The sequence below is a fragment of the Trematomus bernacchii genome, unplaced genomic scaffold (genome assembly GCF_902827165.1).
Source record: "Trematomus bernacchii unplaced genomic scaffold, fTreBer1.1, whole genome shotgun sequence".
Lineage (NCBI taxonomy): Eukaryota > Metazoa > Chordata > Actinopteri > Perciformes > Nototheniidae > Trematomus > Trematomus bernacchii.
In genome coordinates, this window is record NW_022987641.1 from 2,420,508 (window position 1) to 2,439,583 (window position 19,076).

Sequence of the window (19,076 nt, forward strand, 5' to 3'; positions counted from 1 at the left end):
ACTGCTGCTCCCAGCATCTGAGCTACACTGTTCCCAGTACCTGTGGGGGTGGAGGGGGGGGGAGTGTGCAGTAGTCACAATGATTTTAACACCTCCACCGAACCCTCAACACCTACGCCCCCACGCATGCCTTGTGTGTGTGTGTGCTGTGCGTTCACCACCCCCCACCCCCCCACCCCCCCCCCCAAAAAAAAGAAAAGAGGGCTTGACGGATTGTAGAGGAGGAACCAGTTTTATAACATTTGATGCTGTTCTCTTGGCTGTTTTCTAAACTAGGTGTCAATTCACAACAGGCTTCAGACGTACCAGCTCAGCAGCACGGCTCCGAGTCCCGAGAGCGTGGCCCTTCTTAACCACCGGGGGGAGCTGCTCTTCCAGCAGGGGCCCCAGGGGCTAACCTACGGGCCGGTGCCTCCCCCTCAGCACCCGCAGCTGCAGTCAGCAACAAGCACCCCCGCCCACCACCTCCACCTCCAGCAGCACCACCAGGCGGCCGTCAGCATGTCTGATCTGAGGCCCGAAACACTGATCCAGTGTCAGCAGATCGTCAAGGTCTTCATGCTGGACAACAGCGGCCACGGACACATGGAGGCCTTCCTCAGCCAGACCCCCACCCACCACCACTACCAGCACCACCACCACCACAGCCACCACCAGCTCAGCCACTCGGCCATGTCCACCCCGGTGCGCTCGCCGGACAGCTCTCACGGCAACGACGGCCACCAGCCCCCGCTGCCCCCCCCACCTCCGCCTTACAACCACCCACATCAGTACATACCCCCAGACCCTCGCCTCAGTCTACACCGGACCCCAAGTGGCTCACGGAGCATGGTGTAAATAAATAAATTAGTAGTCTATCCCTAAAACACCCACGTTCACACACCCTAACCCCACCCCTTCTCTACCTATTTAAGTACATAATGTACATATATACATACAGATGAAAGAGCTATAATAAAAAAATGAAATCTCACTTATATGCATATATTTAAGGAAAGAAAATAAACTAAAAGAAAAAGTTTCAAAAGAGAAACGGAGAAATAAAGTGCATATATACAGTTTTACTTGATTCCACATGTATTTTGAAATATTATGTAGTTTTAACAAATTTCTAAAACTTTTTGTCAGTTTTAACTCTTGCTAGGAAAACACAGATATTCAGTTTCTGGATGGATGTCTTCTCGTTGCATCCTCAACAACAACAGAAATGGACTGTGATGGATCGACACCTTCCAAGGACCCTCTGCTTCTGTCCGCTCTCTTCATCCCCTCCCCCCTCATGCCTACTGTGCTGTATGTGCGCCTGCGTGCATAGTGAACACTTACTGAAAACCTGTGCCAAAATACATAGCCTCCACCTTACACTGACTTCTTTACACTTGATTAAACGCTAGGGCTAGAAGAAAATACAAATAAAAACTCTATCCTTTACTTTAAAACAGCCCTTTCTTGCTTCTCCCTCAAGGACCACAAAAAAATAAAATAAAACTGATATTCCATTAAAAAGAAAACACTATCTCCGGTTAGTGCTGTTTTATTTTGGTGATTGAGAGTCTTCTCTCTTCTTCTCTGCTCCCCTGGATAAAAAAAAACTAAAGAAGAAACGATATCCTGCGATAAGCTGCGTTTTTCCTCCGCTCCTCTGTTGTGTTGTGGCTCTCTATCATGAGAAAACACTCTCACTCAATTGTCACTCTCCATAGATCATCCTACAGTGTAGTATGACAGGAAACAAAGGCGACCAATCACATCATAAGGATGCTGCCAAAACCAAAAAGTCGGCCCGGGATTCTCCTGTTGTTTGTCTTTCACTCTCCATGTGTAATATCGCTAACGCTTCCCAGGAGTAATGCCACATGTTTGATGCTGATGGCGGGGTTTTTTTCATACACTGAAATTGTTTCAGCTGCTGAAACTGCTCTCGGATTTTTCTAGAACTCGATACAGCATTCACATGTAATAAATGTCCTGTACACTGTGCTGTCATCTGTTGTGAAACGCTCCATCGCTTCTTCAGGGACATCGCCATGAATTTCCATGAAGATTGCTTCTGCAACTGTTAACTGTCAAGATCTGTGTTCTATTATGGTTTGCGTAAAAAGCATATTCAACCTTTGTGTGTTTTCCCCACAAAACATCCAGACACTGTCTCTTTATATCCGTACATCTCGCAGGTTTTTGTTTCAGATCCTCTCTTTTCCCTCCTAACCTTTTAGTCTGACATTTAGAAGAAAAAAAACTAGGCAAAAAGATATTGCAAATGCTGGCATTAATGGTATTGTTTGTGCTGTTTGCAAGCCTGCTTTAAATAAGGACAGGCTAGGACAAAGATAATGCATTATCTGATCTCTTTCTATTTCACCCCAGCCTAGATTGTAAATATCACATTGGAGCAGTGTCGGAAAGGACAACAAGCTGCCTTTAGCCTCGTCAAAATGCTATTACCCTGTCACACGTCCCTCATTCGGAAATAGGTCAACATCCATCTTTTAAACAATAGCCCCACCAGGTACTGCGTGAATAACATTTGATTAACTCAGCCCCCATCTGACCCGCACCTTTGTTGGTTTATTCTCAAAGAGCCACTGCAGGGAGGTCTCTATCTCATCTTTGTTGTCCTTTTGCGCTCAACATTCCCCCCATGGAAAGACAGAGGTTGCAGGAAAAAAAGGCAGAGATAATGAGTGTTTGACCTCACAGTAGCATCCTAACTTTCCTGTCAACAAATCCAACTTCATGCTTTTGTTTCACAGCACAATAAGATGAATTAACGCTTTCATTAATGAATAAAGAGCTGTTATGACAGTTTTAATATTTTTTACTGGCTATGAATAAACGTATGAAGGTTATGTAATACAAATCAGTTGCAACAGTTCTGACATTATGGATTTTAGAGTGATGTATGATGATTGTATGATTGCTAATTTGTTTGAATCGAAATTCAGATATAAATGTGATATTGTTTTCTCATGCATGCCATCAGGCCTATTGAACTTTGATTCCCAAAGGTTTAGATTATTTTGTGCATGACTGAATCTGCTGTGAGCATACCAGTGGGAAATGAGGATGACAGATTTTTTTGTTTCTGGGCTAGCCAAAAAAGAAAGCAAACAGTCGAACAGAAAATGGATTTACAACAGCAAATGTAAGGCCTAACAATGGCCATTTTTGTGTGTCTGTCACAATGTTTTCTTTAGTTGCAAACTTGGTAATGTGTTGAAGCTTTTTGGGGGGGAAAATACATCCTTTGTGTGAAATAAAGTGAAAATGATGAGTTTATGTTTGAAAGGAAACCAATGTAGCATTTTGGGAGAGCAGCATATGATATCGAAGCGCAGTAGTGGCTAACTTTCTTAAAGAAATTAAAAAAGGGCTCTGCCATACCAGTGCACCGCTTCATAAAAGACATATCGACTTGGTCTGGCTCTTCAACACTGTGTTTGCTCATATAGTTCAAATAAAAATGACATATTTAAGGTAAGAACAGGTGGAAACTGAGTGTAACAGATATGAACCATCACCTCCCTCCTTCTCTACCTGTCTGTTTGCAATATATCAACATGCTATTAAAGATGATTTAAGTCTATTCACTACAGTGGTTTGTTTTGGTTCTTTTGATTTTGTAGTTTGAATTTTTGAAATAATGAAAAGCCACCATTGGCCAATTTGTTAAGACTTGCTATGGAAATATGTTTTATTTTGAAACGGTGTAACCAAGACTCGTATCAGCAAAAAGAAACCAGTAAAACAAGAAACAAGAAAGAGGAATCAACATGTGCCATATCCTCCTATATATGTGTGTATAAGGAAAATATACAGGTAATATGTCAGTCTTTTGTTTCGGACTGGTTTCTGCTGCCCCCAAGTGGCCAAAAATGAACTACAGCTTTAAGGAGTCATGTGTTTCTTAACCTTCTGTTTTTTTGTAATATTATTGGACTGTTTGTAGCATTTAACCATAAATCAGCAGAATTTAACTTTACTTATTGTGCATTTTGTCGTTTTTTCGGCAAATTAATGATCCTAATTTGTGTGTGGGGCTTTGAGGTTATTATAGTTACAAATGTGTTTCTCTTTGTTCTGAGTCTTTTGTAGGTCTGAATCAGCAAAGACAAAAAAAAACAAATGGATGACCCATATATTTTATTGCCGGAAAAGATATCACAGTGGCTGGTTGGTTGGTTCTTTAAGCTACCACAAGCAAACCATTTTTGATGCATTACAGTTTTACATCTCGAATCAAGTTTTACCAGATTTGTGTTATGTTTCTGTACAACACATTCAAGACATGTGTGGTAAGCTTTTAGACCAAGACAGTGGTTTTGTTGAATGGAAGAGAAAATATACAAGTATAGGAGAAAGATATACAGTCACATGAATGGCATATTTGTGATATATGTACACAGGTTCAATGCTGATCTATAACATTCAATCAGAGTTTACTCTTTTATTGCAACAGGAAATATTCTATATTCTACATTTATTTTTAAAAAGTGTCCCCACATTTTCCAGTTTTCCATAACATGTATGATGGAGAAAGAAATGATTGTAAATTGTTGTACAAGACTCCATCTGTTCAATTGTCAAATTCAATGTTGACTATAGTAAGTCCTGGCAGATGGGAATTACTTCAACCTGAACGATCCTGGCTAGACACGAGCTTCGCCCACGCTCCCTGTGTGTGTGAATTCTTCATGCCCCGATGGCTTCTCATCATCCCGCGGTGTTATCATCTTTCGCCAACGCTGGTCAAGTAAAGACAGCAACATCACATTAGCATTAAAGAAACAGGGGAGACAGGGGAGTAATAAATAGATCAAAATTAACAATGAAATAGTGTGAATGTGTTTAATTCAAGGAAAAGCAAAGGGAACTAAATGTTAAATAGAATAAGATTTTTACAAATGGCCAATGAAAATATGGTTTAGCTGCATGCAAACGCTAACAGAAGATTAACTCAGTAACACAGTGCTCACCTTACAATAACATACCTTACTACTTAAAAACAGAATAATGATTTTTGTCCTTTAGCCAAACCAATTTTGTTATGCTCCTTACTGCGTACTAAATCCCCCCCTGCTTCCTGAACCATATCTCTCGACAATTCCCCCCCCCATGTCCACCTGTTAATATCCTACCTAGACATTGGAAACAGAGACATGTGTAGAGGTTTGTACCTGTTTGATGCTGCCCTTGGTGACACAGAACATGTAGATGAGATAGCCCGGGATCAGAATCATGGAAGACAAAGCCATGAACCAGCCAATCACCTGGCCCCACATCGGGTACACATACTTCCCCAAGGTCAGAGGGGTCATCTCAATGGCACTGAAGGTAAACACTCCCTAAAATATGCAATTTTGTTATTTAGTCCATATAATCTGGGCCAGCTACAGAATGCACTATAGTGTTGAAGACATCTAGGATTCCCAGAGGAAACCAATGTATCGATATGATTAATTCCCTCCATAAGGGAGAAGATGCCAGTTTGAAAAAAGCAAATTATGGACATTTAATCAATAATCATTCCTGCCTACCAGGCATATCAGCGGAGTGAAGTACTTCCAACAGAGCATCCACCAGCCACATGGCCTATAGCCGATCATGCTCTCAATGTCCTTGTAAAACCTTTCAGCTCCTGTGGAATAAAGAGAGGAAGACAAAAAAAGGAAGTGAGTGTGTTAATGTGGAGATAATTAGCACGAGAACAAAGCTATATTGGGTGAAAGATCGGGAAGGCTGATTGGACGGAGAGCCTTATCAGAAAAGTTGGAGCAGATAGACTCCCTGTAATTTCCTGTTGCACAGCTACAGTGTTTAGGCCTATTGGAAATCGACATGTTTGATTCATTAAGTCGCTTGGCACTTTCTCATTTTATTTTAGGTGTGGTTTGTTGGGTTCAAGAGTAGACTGCATGAAATAGATTTCCTACCGTAGATCCAGGAAATGGAAACGGTTTCAAAGAAGACGAGGTAGAGGAGACACATCCCACTGGCAGAGTAGTAATCAAACAACTTGAACACGTACAGACCACCCTGGGAGGTTTGAACACACACAGAGACACACATATCAGAGGCTGAGGATTAATACACCTCTTCATTGATTAAAATATGCCTTATGAACGCACACCGCAGAATTTTGTGCAATCTTTGTCATAATGCAGCAGAGGTCTCTTTTCTGTATGTGCTTTGAAACATCCACCTTTTCATAATACTCATACACACATTCTGCAGCACAAAGTATAAGCTAATCTATCGAGATGTACACAACTGTTTCATCCTCCAAGTCTTCTAACTGTACCTGTGTTATGTTGGAGAAGCCGATGATGAAGGAGACGAGGCAGACACCGAGGATGAAGAGCTTCTTCCTCTTCCTCAGCAGCATGGGATACTCATCCATCAGAGATGTGATGAAGCCTTCCACTGTGCAGAACTGATACATGACATCATAAAGAGATATGTGTCAGAAAGTACTGCCGTTTGTTATTAAAACCACTCTTATTTAGCATTGTTAAACTCATGATGGACGTCTTTGACAGTCATCGAGAGCACCAGACACTTTTAAAGGTCCCCTATTATACTGTTTTTCATCAATATATTATAGGTGTCAGATATATACAAAACATGTCTGACGTTTTTGGCTGAAACACCAAACAGATCATTGTAGCATCCCATAATCCCCTCTGTTTCAGCCCTGTTACAAAAGTGCTGATTCTCTGTCTGTTACTTTAGATCAGGGGTGGGGAACCTTTTTCCTCTCAAGGGCCATTTAAATGTTTTCAACATCCTCCGAGGGCCGTACAAATTATTGACCTCTATAACAATAACAATAACAACAAAGTTATTGACTGTATGACAGATGAACAGAACGCCACTGGGCTTTCAACTAAAGACACAGCCACGCAAAAACTGCGGCATGTGTACAGCTCCTTATCTGAAGTGCCGGAGCCGTGTTCTGGTGCTCTCCGTCAGAACTGCACCCCTGTCAGACGATACATATACCACGTGATGACACGTTAGGCTCGTGTTGTGTTCAAGGACCCTGACCTTGGCCAGGAAAAACAGGCACTCGCTTGTTTAATTATTTTGCGGTCTAGATTTCTTAATTTTTTTTCTTTTTTGCGTGTGTTTATAAATTACCTCGAGGGCCGTATCAAATTGTCTCGCGGGCCGGAGGTTCCCCACCCCTGCTTTAGATGAAAATAAGGAGCCACTCCCCACGCCCCTCTGAGAGATATTTGGTTAAAAAGAACACAATGATGCTCTAGGAGGGGATTCAGGTGATAAGGTGGGGGGGGGGGGGGTTACCTTGGTTGGTTATTGGCTAATGGTTACACAAGCCAAAAAAACGTTATGACATCATAAAGTGGCCAAAATCTGATCAGCTCATTTTCAGACAGGTTTTTATATAAATGGATCAGGACAAAAAGAGAGCTAATCTTTTTTTCCTGAAACTTTCAGAATCTCTTAACGCAGAGGGGACACATGTTGATGTATAAAAGACATGAAAAAGTGGATTTTGCACAATAGGTGACCTTTAATTATGTATGGTAAACTTTGATCTAATAGCTTTTGATGGTATTTAAGAGTAAAGCATGGCTACAGGGTCGATTAAGAACAAAAGTCTTATAAATATATAATTCTGTGCAGCAGCAGGTGAAGTGTGTGCTCTTTGTACCTGACTGTCCAGGCCCAGCATCATGAGCATGGAGAAGAAGAGGATGGCCCACAGAGAGGACATGGGCAGCTGGGTGACGGCCTGAGGATACGCTAAAAAGGCCAGACCTGGACCTAAATGTCACAAACAAGACAAAACAAATACTTTACAAATGCTTAATTTGAGACATTACACTGTAACCTACTAAAAATGCATTAGAATCGATGTATACATGTCAAAAAACCTAAGAAACAGGACACAAGCACCTTTTTAAGTACATTTTACTAACCCTAAACCTAACCCTTTAACCCCAAATCCAGTATATTCACTCAAATGTGCAGTGAGGTTATTTTGTATTTGTATTTTGACATAACATGTCTGAAGTTTAAAAGACCATTTATTTGCTGTTTATAAAGAAGGATATTGGTTCTATTAGTTTTAATAGCTTAAAGGTAGGGTAGGTAATTCACTTCAGAAACACTTTTTGTTATATTCCATGGAATGCTCTTAATATCCCGATATCAATGAATAAATTAAATGCTTTGACAATAAATATATGGGGCATTCTACCGAATTAGTACAAAGTGCGGTCCCACAACAAGAAAAACTATTTAACAAAACAATTAAGTATTCAGACATAGATATTTACTAAGAATATGTTATGGTCTATTCAAACACAAGGCATTACATTAGATAGTGATAAGCTTCATATATACAAAAATAGCTCGAAATAAGGTCTGTGGTTGACACAAATTGAAGAGACAGATCACGTTTTGTTCATTTTTGATTTTCGAATCTTAAATCTATCGATCATAAATCTATCGATTAGATTTATGATTCGAAAATTATAAAAGTAGGGTAGACATGTGGATATTATCCAGCTGAACAAAACGTGATCTGTCTCTTCAATTTGTGTCAACCACAGACCTTATTTCGAGCTATTTTCCAAAATCCTATGGAGAAATTGCATTGGTTTTTGTCGAAGGAACCGGAAGTGGTCAAATGCTAACTAGTATTAGGTTTTTATGTGTGTAAACCTCTTCAAAAACGTGTATGCTAGCCATGTACTTGCTAGCATTCTTTAGTTATGCTCTATTTTAGCTAGAATCGTCACTACCGAAAAGGTCACTATCGAAACATATGGTTACGTTTCGGTAATTGACATGATCGTTTCGGTAGTGACAAAATGGAATGGTAAGCAGGTACAGTAAATCTCACCATTTTGAAATAAATGTGTTTTAAAGTCTGAAAATCAGTGTGTTACTTTAAAGGTCTCTTATTATACTATTGTTAGGCCTATATTATAGGTCTCAGATATATAAAAAACGTGTCTATGAAGTGTTTTGCTCAAAATACCAAACAGATCATGCATTCTAGCCTCATTCCCCTCTATTTCAGTCTGTTACTAAAGTGCTGATTCTGGGTCAGTAGCTTCAAACATTCACACTTCAACATAAGGCATGTTATGAGTTAAGATTAAGCAATAAGGTTGAGGGAATATGATACAACCTTGAGAACAAAATACTGTGGTCACTACCGAAACAGTGGATGTTTTGTAAAAAATTAAGTATATTGAGTTATCGACTAAAATGATATGATACTGATTGGTTTAATGTATGTTCAATTTCAACAATCATCAACTCTGGAATCAATATGATCAGTATGATGCATTTTACAAAGAAAGTTTGCATTATGATTTTTATGAATTGTATAAATTGAACTTACAAATTCACTTTTATTAATTTAATTGTGAAAACCCTCAAGAAATATTTGTTAAAATACTATTTAGAGAAAGGAAGGTAAAACAATCTTAACAGGTTCATATAATACAGTTTTACTGCAGTGTATTTACTATGTTTCGGTAGTGACCATTTTTGGTAGAGGAAGAACATTCCAATACAGTCTGAAAATACGATATAAAAATGTACGGTTCTTTTACTAGATATGTATAATTTAGATATGATACAAAATATATATGGACAAAGTTTTGGGAAAAAAACACAACATTTCAAAACATTTCCAACCTGACTTTGGTCCAATTCGGTAGAATGGCCCATATACAAATATTTAATCTGTGGAAGCCGTGGCGCTGTAAAAAGCTAGACCAATTATCTGAGCCGGCTCGGGTCAGATAATTGGATGGCCTACCTGCCTGTCAGCCTTCCATCTCGTGCACAAACTTATCTCGTGCCCTCATTGGTCATGTGCGCGTTCGTGTGTGTTGGAGGAGGGGCTCTGTAAGGAAGTCTCAAGGAAGGGGCATATTTTTTGCGGCTGCGTACTTTTAAATTCTAGCGCACTCGAGCTGGTTTCTCCATTCTTACCTACCCTACCTTTAAATCTAAAATGTAATCCCACTGTAACATTGTTAGACTTTTTTTTGCATTGCCAAACAAGAGAATAGAGCATTGTACCTGATGCTGCTAATTCAGCGACTGGTTTCTTAGTGATATGGGACATGAAGCCTACAATGGAGAAGATGACAAGGCCAGCGAACATGCTGGTGCAGGAGTTGATACCGCACACTATGAGGGAGTCCCTGGAGAGAAAGAAAAACACTTCACAGTTAAGGTGAAAGAACATTACTTGATATGAACAATCGGGAAAAATAAAGCGTGTTCCTACTTGTATACATCGTTGTTGTAGGGGTTGTAGCTCCCCAGTGCGATGAGCGAGCCCAGGCCCAGTCCGTAAGAAAAGAAGATTTGAGTTGCTGCGTCCAGCCACACCTGTCAGAAACACACACACTTCCAGGTTCACGTCTGTTTGTCTTTGATCAGGTTTGTGCGATTGGATGAAACTGTCTACCTCAGAGCGGATGAGCTTATTGAAGTCTGGAGTGATGTAGAAGCGGATCCCATCTATGGCTCCAGGCAGAGTGACCCCACGGAAGAACAGGATGACCAGCATGATGTAGGGATAGGTGGCTGAGAAGTACACAACCTGAGAGAAACATAGAGGACATTTATTTGTAAGTGTTCAAGGGGCATTTATTTATATTCTAAATCAAAGCCAAAAACCCATATGTGGCTTTAATGAGGACTAAAAAGTCAAGCATAACTGCTTTCAAATTAAAGCCATCTCAGAATCACATGTATTCGTCCATAAGAGGGGACATTTATATTGTTACAGCAAAAGTGAAGAGCCAAAAATAGCAAAGATATTCATCAAGAGGCATGAATAAAACATTTAAGATCAAAACAATTGAAAATTACAATAACAAAAATGCACATGCAGGTGGACAACATACTGTCAAAGTACCAGTTACAGTATATACAAATAAGTGTAGAATCCTGTATAATTAAAAAACTCAACAGGAGATGCAAAACTGTTCTTCAGTAAGAGTAAAATATTTCCATGCCTTCTCTTTGCCTTGAAGACTTTCCCGGAGCCTTACGTTTCTGGCCTGCAGCTCTGTTGCATAATCATTATGTTTAATTGGTGCTGTCCGTCACGATTTGGGCCCGGGGGGAATTCAGTTTTCTCACTGCTCTCAGATGCCACACATTCAAATCCAATTATCCACTAGCAGTGAATGTGTAAATGTGTTTCTGCTCTCCTACATCGCATGGACTTGCTAATTAAAACATCCCAGGCAGTTGAGATCTTTTTTTTCTTCTAACTCTTTGCTATCCCTTCTAAATCATCCAGGAGTTTGGTATTGAATAATACATTTTGAAACCATGTCTATTTGTAAAATGTTGAGAGAAAGACAGAGTTGACAGCAGATAGAAACACTCTATCGGAGAATAAATAAATACTAATACATGTCTCTATTATTTATTTAATATATTTAAGGTTGTTGTTCGAATCTGTGGAGCTAATTAACACAACCTCTGATTGGAATGTCATAATGTGGATACATTTAACTGATGATGGTGATAGACGAAGGGGACATGATTGACTGGCAATCTATCCAATGGTTATTGAGAAAACTAAATGTTTTAATCCTATGATGTGCTAGAAGACCATTTGGGAGATCACCGAAGTAGGTACCATGTTTTTTTGTACAACATTTCATGGGAATATGTTAAATAAAGAATAAGACGGACATGTCAGCACAAAATCTGACCTTTCCTGTCCACTCCACTCCTTTCCAGATTGAGAAGTAGACCAGGATCCAGGCCAGCCCAAGGGTGCCCACTAAGGGCCAGCGCAGCTCTCCTGGCTCCTCCAGCCCACTGGACAACTGGTGCATGTTACGCCTGCAGGAACACACATACACACAGATAAGCCAAGGTAGTTTACAGTAATAATTCTACATATTCTTGCAAAGGGCATCTTGCACCCACACACTCCTACTGTATGGCATATCTTACTCCCAGAACTCGGTGACAGCACTGGTCAGGTTGGTGGTGTCTGTGAGGCTGTAGTTGCAAAAACATTTTTCTGTATTCCAAGGGTTATCACAACTTTGCCAAGGCAGCTCCTGCAAACAAAATAAATGTATGAGTATGATAAATAGCTCTTCAGAAAAAGATAAAGTCACTTCTATCATGTGTCCTTGACTCTCCACAGTTTAGTAGCCTAACTTGGTTTTTGTCCTCCAGATAACAACATTGAACAATATATATTTGTGTCCTTTCTTCTGAAACCTCTGTCAATTTTCTCCACCAGGCTTCTTTGAGCCGGTCACCCACGATACAAAAGTAAAGAATGTAGATAGAAAGATGTGCAATTGTGGTGTTGATAAACAGGACATGAGATGATGACAGCATTGCACGCATTGCTGAAGTATATAAACTGAATTTAAATTGTGCCTACAATGCAGTTTCAAAAATACTTTCACCTTGAGCCTGCAACATTTATTTGTTGGCCAATTGGTGGCAGCAGAAACAAGCTTTAAACACTGACATGACACTACTGTACAAGAAGGTACAATAGTCACTTTATCAGAGATTTTCATGGCCTCATGAGAGCCAAGAGAGTGAACCCAAACAGCAAAATTGAAAGAGACAAAACTCTCCCTGTTTTCATTTCAGCACTTAAATCTTTGAATTAACAAAATGGGAAAAAGCAACACAAACTTCTTGGGACTGCAATCGATTGTTGTATTTATCATTGAGTCATCTGACATGTAAATTAATACTACATTAGTCTATAAAAAGTCAGAAAATTATCACAAATTCCCAAATTCAACAAACTATATTACATTTCCTGTCCTGTTCAAATTGAGAAGCCTAAACTATCACATTTTTGCATGGAAAATCATCCATTAAACATGTTTTTCAAAAACTTCTTTGCAGTTTAATATGCTGTTTATCAAATCATTATAATCAGTTTAGCAATGCTTAGAATACACACAACTTTAGTTACTCCCAAATGATTATGCAACATACCGAACCAAAGGAGTTGAATAAGTAGTAGAGTGCCCAGGCGATGATGACAATATAGTAGATGTTCAGCCAGAAGGCCAGAACCACTGAAGCTATACCAACACCTGAAGAAGAAGGATGCACAGACATCAGCATTTTACATTACAATGTTTGAGAAGTCAGCAAAACATGCAAGGAAACAATGTAACAAAAATAAGTAAGGGGTGCAAAAAACTCTCTCCTCAATCACTCAGCATGTGAGTTATTATGTTCATCATCCTCATCATTGTCATGTTCCTATTCCTAATGTTGACTTGCCCTTGGCTTTGAGTATTAGTTTGCACAGCAGCACACTCACTTTCATTGTAGCAATCTGTGCTGGCGGGAGATAAAATGCGCTTCACTCGAGCTATTTGAGCTTTGAGGCAGTGTTATGATTGCTACCACCAAGAAATCACTGAAAAATATTGTTAAATGAAAAACGTTGTTCACAAAACTTTTTTTCTAGCTTTTGTGTTTATGCACCTCTTTGGGTGTCTTTGTTTTTTTTTGTGACTGGTGCAATTGCATGGGGAAAGGGCTTGATGTCAAGTGAAAATATTGGTGGAGAGTGTCCTTCAAGGTCAATTTTGAACTGTGTGTGTCATGTCATGTCACTTGTTAGATGCTTTTATCCAAAGCGACTTACACACTCAATACTGTGGGCAATCCCCACAGGAGCAATTTGGGGTGAAGTGTCTCAGGGACACAACGACATGCTGCAGTGGGGTTTGAACCTGTGACCCCCTGATCCGAAAACCAACGCACAACCCACTGCACCACACGCCTCCCCATCACGAGTGTGACTGATATATATGTGCTAATAAACAAAGCTTAGTGGTAAGTGCATATTCTTGGTAGCATACAGTTTATTTAGGATGCTCAAAAGCATGTCGGTAACTCAAAATATGTGTACCGTACATTCGAATGATATAACCGTTTTTTTTAATATCTTACCTTTCATCATAGGGACTAGTTTCCACACTCCCATTCCTCCCACTGAGGTGAACTGTCCAAGAGACGTCTCCAGGAAGAAGAGAGGTATCCCAGCAAACACCAAGGTCAAAAAGTAGGGGATCAGAAAGGCCCCTATAATCATCACAAAGGAGACAAACAAAACATGCTTGGTAAGATAATGTAGACAGCAATAAGAAGGATTGAGGGTTTCATGTCATTTAACTTGGAATGCCTATCATAATATCATTATAAAGAGGAAGCTATTAAATTAGAAACAATTAAGTTTAAGATTACATTTCTTTAAGGCTGAGAGGAAATGTAATATCGCTGTCATATTGGGAAAATGGCATCTCTACCACCAATTTGTTAAACCACAGCTCCTGCCGGAAGACGTAGCCTACTTTATTATTATATTCATATCATTATATGAAAAATGCTGGAAGGCAGTGTTTCTTTTAAAAATATTTCACAATGTGCATGCAAGAGACACACATCTCTCAAAGAATGTTCACATTGCCCAAAGAGAAAGTTTTACAACAAGTTTCAGTAAATGGTAATGGTTCGCTAAGTACCTCATTTCAATAAAGTGAATTGTTAAGGGGCTTGTCGTTTGGAAGAGTAGGCAAAAGGGAAGAAGAGACATGCATGTACTATTCCAACCCAGTCTCACGGCATTTCATGTTATTAGTCACGAAATTAATTTAATCTATTGATTCGTGTTCACCAACACGATTTTCACATTTTTTTCGTGTCACACAGAACGATTTTAAATGCAATGTATTTCTATTGGTAGTATGTTTCGTGCCTGCAACACGTCTTTTGTCCGGTCGGGTCTTGGAAGACCAGAAGCTACTATTCTTAGACTAAGCAAATGCATTTTGTTTCACACAATTTACTGTGGTGAGCATTGGTTTGGCAGCACACATGCTCTCTGCTAGCTAGTTTAACAGGCTGTTTGTTTCATTTGGAAGCTCATTGGCATGCTAGTTAGCCTGACATATTGTTAGCCTTACTTGGTGCGGTAGATATGAGTATACTTGTTGCTATTGCTAGCTACAATTAAGTAGCTGACTAACTAATTGTCTGATAGGCTTTAGCAGCAATGATAGCTAGCTTAATATAATGTTAGCTGGTTGTAGTTGGGTAGCATGCCCATTATGGGGCTCATGGTGGGCATAGAGAGGCGAAGTCCCTCCCCTTCCGGGGGACCTCCATGGGACCTTATTTCGGAAAAATTATGTATTGAAGTCAATGAAGAGAGAAAGATCATCTTTCGATCCCGTTTGAATTGTGCCACGAATTACACATATGATGTTTGTCAATTTAAAAGATAATTTTGCAAGTCAACATTTTTTTAAATGTGTCGTAAAACTGTGAAGTACCAAATGTTTTTGTGTGAACCGCTCAATGAACTACATCTCTGGTCTCGCACACCAAGATGGCCGTCACGTTGGCACATTTCACCTCTTTCTTTCAGAATGAGGAGAAAATTATTAAAAGAGGTGAACATCACTCCAAGTCTGGGCATGTTGAGAGCTGTACATCCACAAAAGGGGAGTTAGTTGGTTCCGTAAGAGCCAGCATGCGGGACCGGCTTTACAAGGTTTCGGTGAGTAACACGAGTGTAATGTGTAACGTTAATGACATCACTTACGCAACTCTGGGATTTGTAGTCTTTCTAGTTGCGTATTTTTCATAGTCTTATATTTCAACAGTTTTACGACAAACTGTGACTTTTTTGACATGGAAATGATTTTTTAAGATTGACAAACATCATATGTGTAATTCGTGGCACAATTCAAACGGGATCGAAAGATAATCTTTCTCTCTCCATTGACTTCAATACATAATTTTTCCGAAATAAGGTCCCATGGGGCGGAAGTAGAAGGGCGGGACTTCGCCTCTCTATAGTGTTGGTTCAAAACCAACATAACATAACAACAGGGCTTCCGTAGGATTTGACACTGCTGTCACATTTTATTGCTTTGTATTTATAACTGTTGTGGCTTTGGGTGTACTACTCAACACATCTCAATACAATTATTTTCATCCCTAACATTAAATACGTGTGCTTTCAAAGTATTGAGTATCTTAAACTGACTTAAGATATTTTGGTTCCCTCAGTCTCACGATAGCACATACCTCCTCCATTCTTGCCACAAAGATAAGGGAACCTCCAGACATTTCCTAGGCCTATGGCGTATCCCACACATGACAGGAGGAAATCAAACTTTCCCTTCCAGCTTCCCCTGTCAGGTGGCTCTTCTTTGTCCTTCTTTTCATCACCAGGGGGCGCCACAATATCCAGCTCCTCAAAAGGAACTGCTTGTTTGACCTCTGTTGGGGAGTTTGAGTCCACTGTACTCTTCCCAGTCTTCCCCATGGTGGGACCACTACAGACCAGTGGGGTCAGTAAATCACGCGGTCCACACGGCCTGTAATGGTGACGAATAACAGTCTCTGTTACTGTCCGGCTGTGCCTCTCACACTGAGTTTGGTTCTCCACTTGACAGATTGAGGACAATGTGCCGGCACTGAATGTGTAGAAAAGCTGTAAAGAGAGCGAGAATACAACAGTTTAGAGGTGTTATGTGAATTATTCATAGGCAATATTGAACACTTTTGCTGTGATTGACTGTGTTAAAGAAGGGGAACAGGCCTTAAATTACAATTTACTGAGGCATTTAGATGGTGTTTTACAGCCCTTTTATGAACTTTGGTAATCCTGTATAATTACACACAATGAAGGTTATAATTTGATTTATGGATGTCTGCAAACCAAGCCAAAAAATCATAGCACGAGCACCATTGGCCTGATATGAGCAGGCAGGTGGTGCAATCCAGATCATCCTTGAGAACATTTACATCTTAATTATTACTGACTACGCCAGTAAAGTTTGTGGTGAGTCGCAACAATACCAAAGGACAGGAAAATGCATGTAAAACATGGAGGAAAATAGCACAAGGGTTCCACTATGTGCTGTCCACAATACTGCTCACAAACAAGAAAACATCAAACTTTATTGCAACAGCTGAGTCAAGTCTTTTTCCATAGTTATAAAACCATTTATGCCTATTCAATAATCAGATGGTGTGGAAGTTCATTTGGAGGAAGTTGTTCATAATTACAAATATTGATTGACCCAGAAAGTTTAACAAATCACTCCATGCCTACTCAAGAACCAGTTGGAATCCCTGAAAGACCAAAGAGCTCCGAATCAGCAGTATCACGCTGAGCTTTTTCATTGTATTACTTTTCTGCATATCAACCATGTTGGACTGATTCATTACGCCTGCTGTACTTCATTTTCTGTGCTTTTTATTGCTTCATTCATTGTGTTGTTAAATTCAAAGCATTCAATGTATATTCATGTACAATTAATTTATCATGATGAGAAAACTTTGCATAATTTAACAGATGCATCATTCATGCCTTTAAACTTTGATGCTATTTATTAAATTAAGTATTGGCAGAGTGTACTTTATGCAATGGACACAGATTATTCATATATACAGTAAGGTCCAATGTATTAGAAAAAGTAGGTCTGATACATTTCAAACAGTTACCGTGAGGTATACAAAAATAAACCATGATCAAATCTATTATCTCCCGTGTGCAATGTGTTATATCCCCCACACTGTGTAAAAGTAATGAACTTCAATCGAGCACAATACTGTGAAATGATCAAAAGTTTACTTTTTTAAATAGTTGTCAAGGTGAGTATCGGATTGAAAAGCACATCATTACCAAACACCTAACACATCACAGATTCCCTTGGACAATGTCATGCATTTCGATTGAAAGTAAATCCTGCTGATTTCTGTCGGCGGAGACTTTACAGATGACATTTTTCAAAATGCCTTTCAAACGATTTGTTCCTCTCAACCTTTACTAACAAAGTTAAAGTATTCTAATGTATTCATTTATTTGATAAAATGATCTGTTCATTTAACTACAAAAAACGTTGTTAATCTCTGATTTATGGACAAAAAACAATTTAACTCACTTGATGAGGGACAGTTTTAAAGGACAAAGGAAGGGGAATAAGGTGAATCATACCTGAGATATTTCCAAGTCCTCTGTCAGGTCATCAGCTTTGGTTCATACAGCGTCACCAAGTCCTTAAACCTCAATTTATCATCCAAAAGGAAAAAAGATCATCTTTGAGTCAGCTGTGAAAAGCTTCCAGGCCCGAGGGAAGCCAAAATGTGTCTGCTGCCTGAAAAGCCCTTTTAGATTTTGCACGTCCTGTTTACTGTATATTGGAGGAGCTGAGGTTGTTCCTGCAGCTGCTATCGAGTTCTTGATAATAAAGTTCGACCTGTGTGTCTGCTTTGATTACTTTTCAGTTCTGACTAGTGAGGCCCCGGGGCCATGGGGAATATGTCAATCGCCAACTCTGGTGGGGAACACTTGCAGCAGAAAGTGTGTGTGTGTTTGTGCTTTGAGTGTATGTGTTTGTTGCGATAGCCGAGGTCAGCTCTTGCCAAAACTGTTACCATGGTATTTCCCAACAGAAAGGGGCCTGATCAGTGAAAGGGCTCATGGAGTTTTGGAAAATGAAACGAGCAACGGCAGCTGGCAAAGGTCCTGAAAATGTAGGACCACAAATACAGTCATGCCAGTATCAGCAATCAGTTTATAAAGTTACCTAATAGTCATCCTCAATGTGCTCATTTAAAGGTTTGGAAGGAACTGTATCACAGATCTAAGTGTATGAGTGCAAAACAATATCAATTTATTTTCAAACTCTACACACAATTCATATTTTGTTGTTGACGTGAGTAGTAGTGAGGGATTTCGGACATTTCCAGCTTCACTTTGCTGCTTGACTCAGGCATCATAATGAGACCGTGTTCTTAATTTTAAAACATGTGCACTTGTGACCTAGCACTGGATACAAAGACATTGTGTATATCTTCCTTTTAATTACTCTTGAGACAATATCTTCATTAATATTAATGCAATTAGATATGAAGCCAGAAGCTCTCTTGTTTCTCCTGGCAGGTAACCTCCTAACATTAATATCTCATCCAGATAGTCTATCATCAGCCAATTAGAAAGACTAATGAACATTTACCCATAGCCCATTGCTGTACCGGTGGGT

General features: G+C 39.6%; 2 protein-coding genes across 2 annotated transcripts in view; one reads left to right on the forward strand and one right to left on the reverse strand.

The window, feature by feature from the left end:
• Positions 1–3,982, forward strand: part of LOC117484822 (IQ motif and SEC7 domain-containing protein 3-like) — a 110,520-nt gene extending 106,538 nt beyond the window's left edge. Inside the window, 1 exon segment of the mRNA XM_034133254.1 lies at positions 277–3,982. Within this exon segment, the coding sequence (XP_033989145.1) occupies positions 277–837 (561 nt within the window). The 3' untranslated portion in view covers positions 838–3,982.
• Positions 3,983–4,137: 155 nt separating this feature from the next.
• slc6a1l (solute carrier family 6 member 1, like) lies at positions 4,138–18,187 on the reverse strand. The gene is made up of 15 exons (XM_034133528.1): positions 18,029–18,187; positions 16,111–16,519; positions 13,969–14,100; positions 12,997–13,097; positions 11,977–12,086; positions 11,730–11,862; positions 10,466–10,600; positions 10,283–10,386; positions 10,072–10,196; positions 7,679–7,791; positions 6,302–6,433; positions 5,934–6,036; positions 5,538–5,638; positions 5,178–5,345; positions 4,138–4,745 (listed from the first exon to the last, which is right to left on the reverse strand). Exons 2-15 carry the CDS (start codon positions 16,349–16,351, stop codon positions 4,650–4,652), a joined length of 1,794 nt encoding a protein of 597 aa, XP_033989419.1. The 5' UTR covers positions 16,352–16,519; positions 18,029–18,187; the 3' UTR covers positions 4,138–4,649.
• Positions 18,188–19,076: the final 889 nt, after the last annotated feature.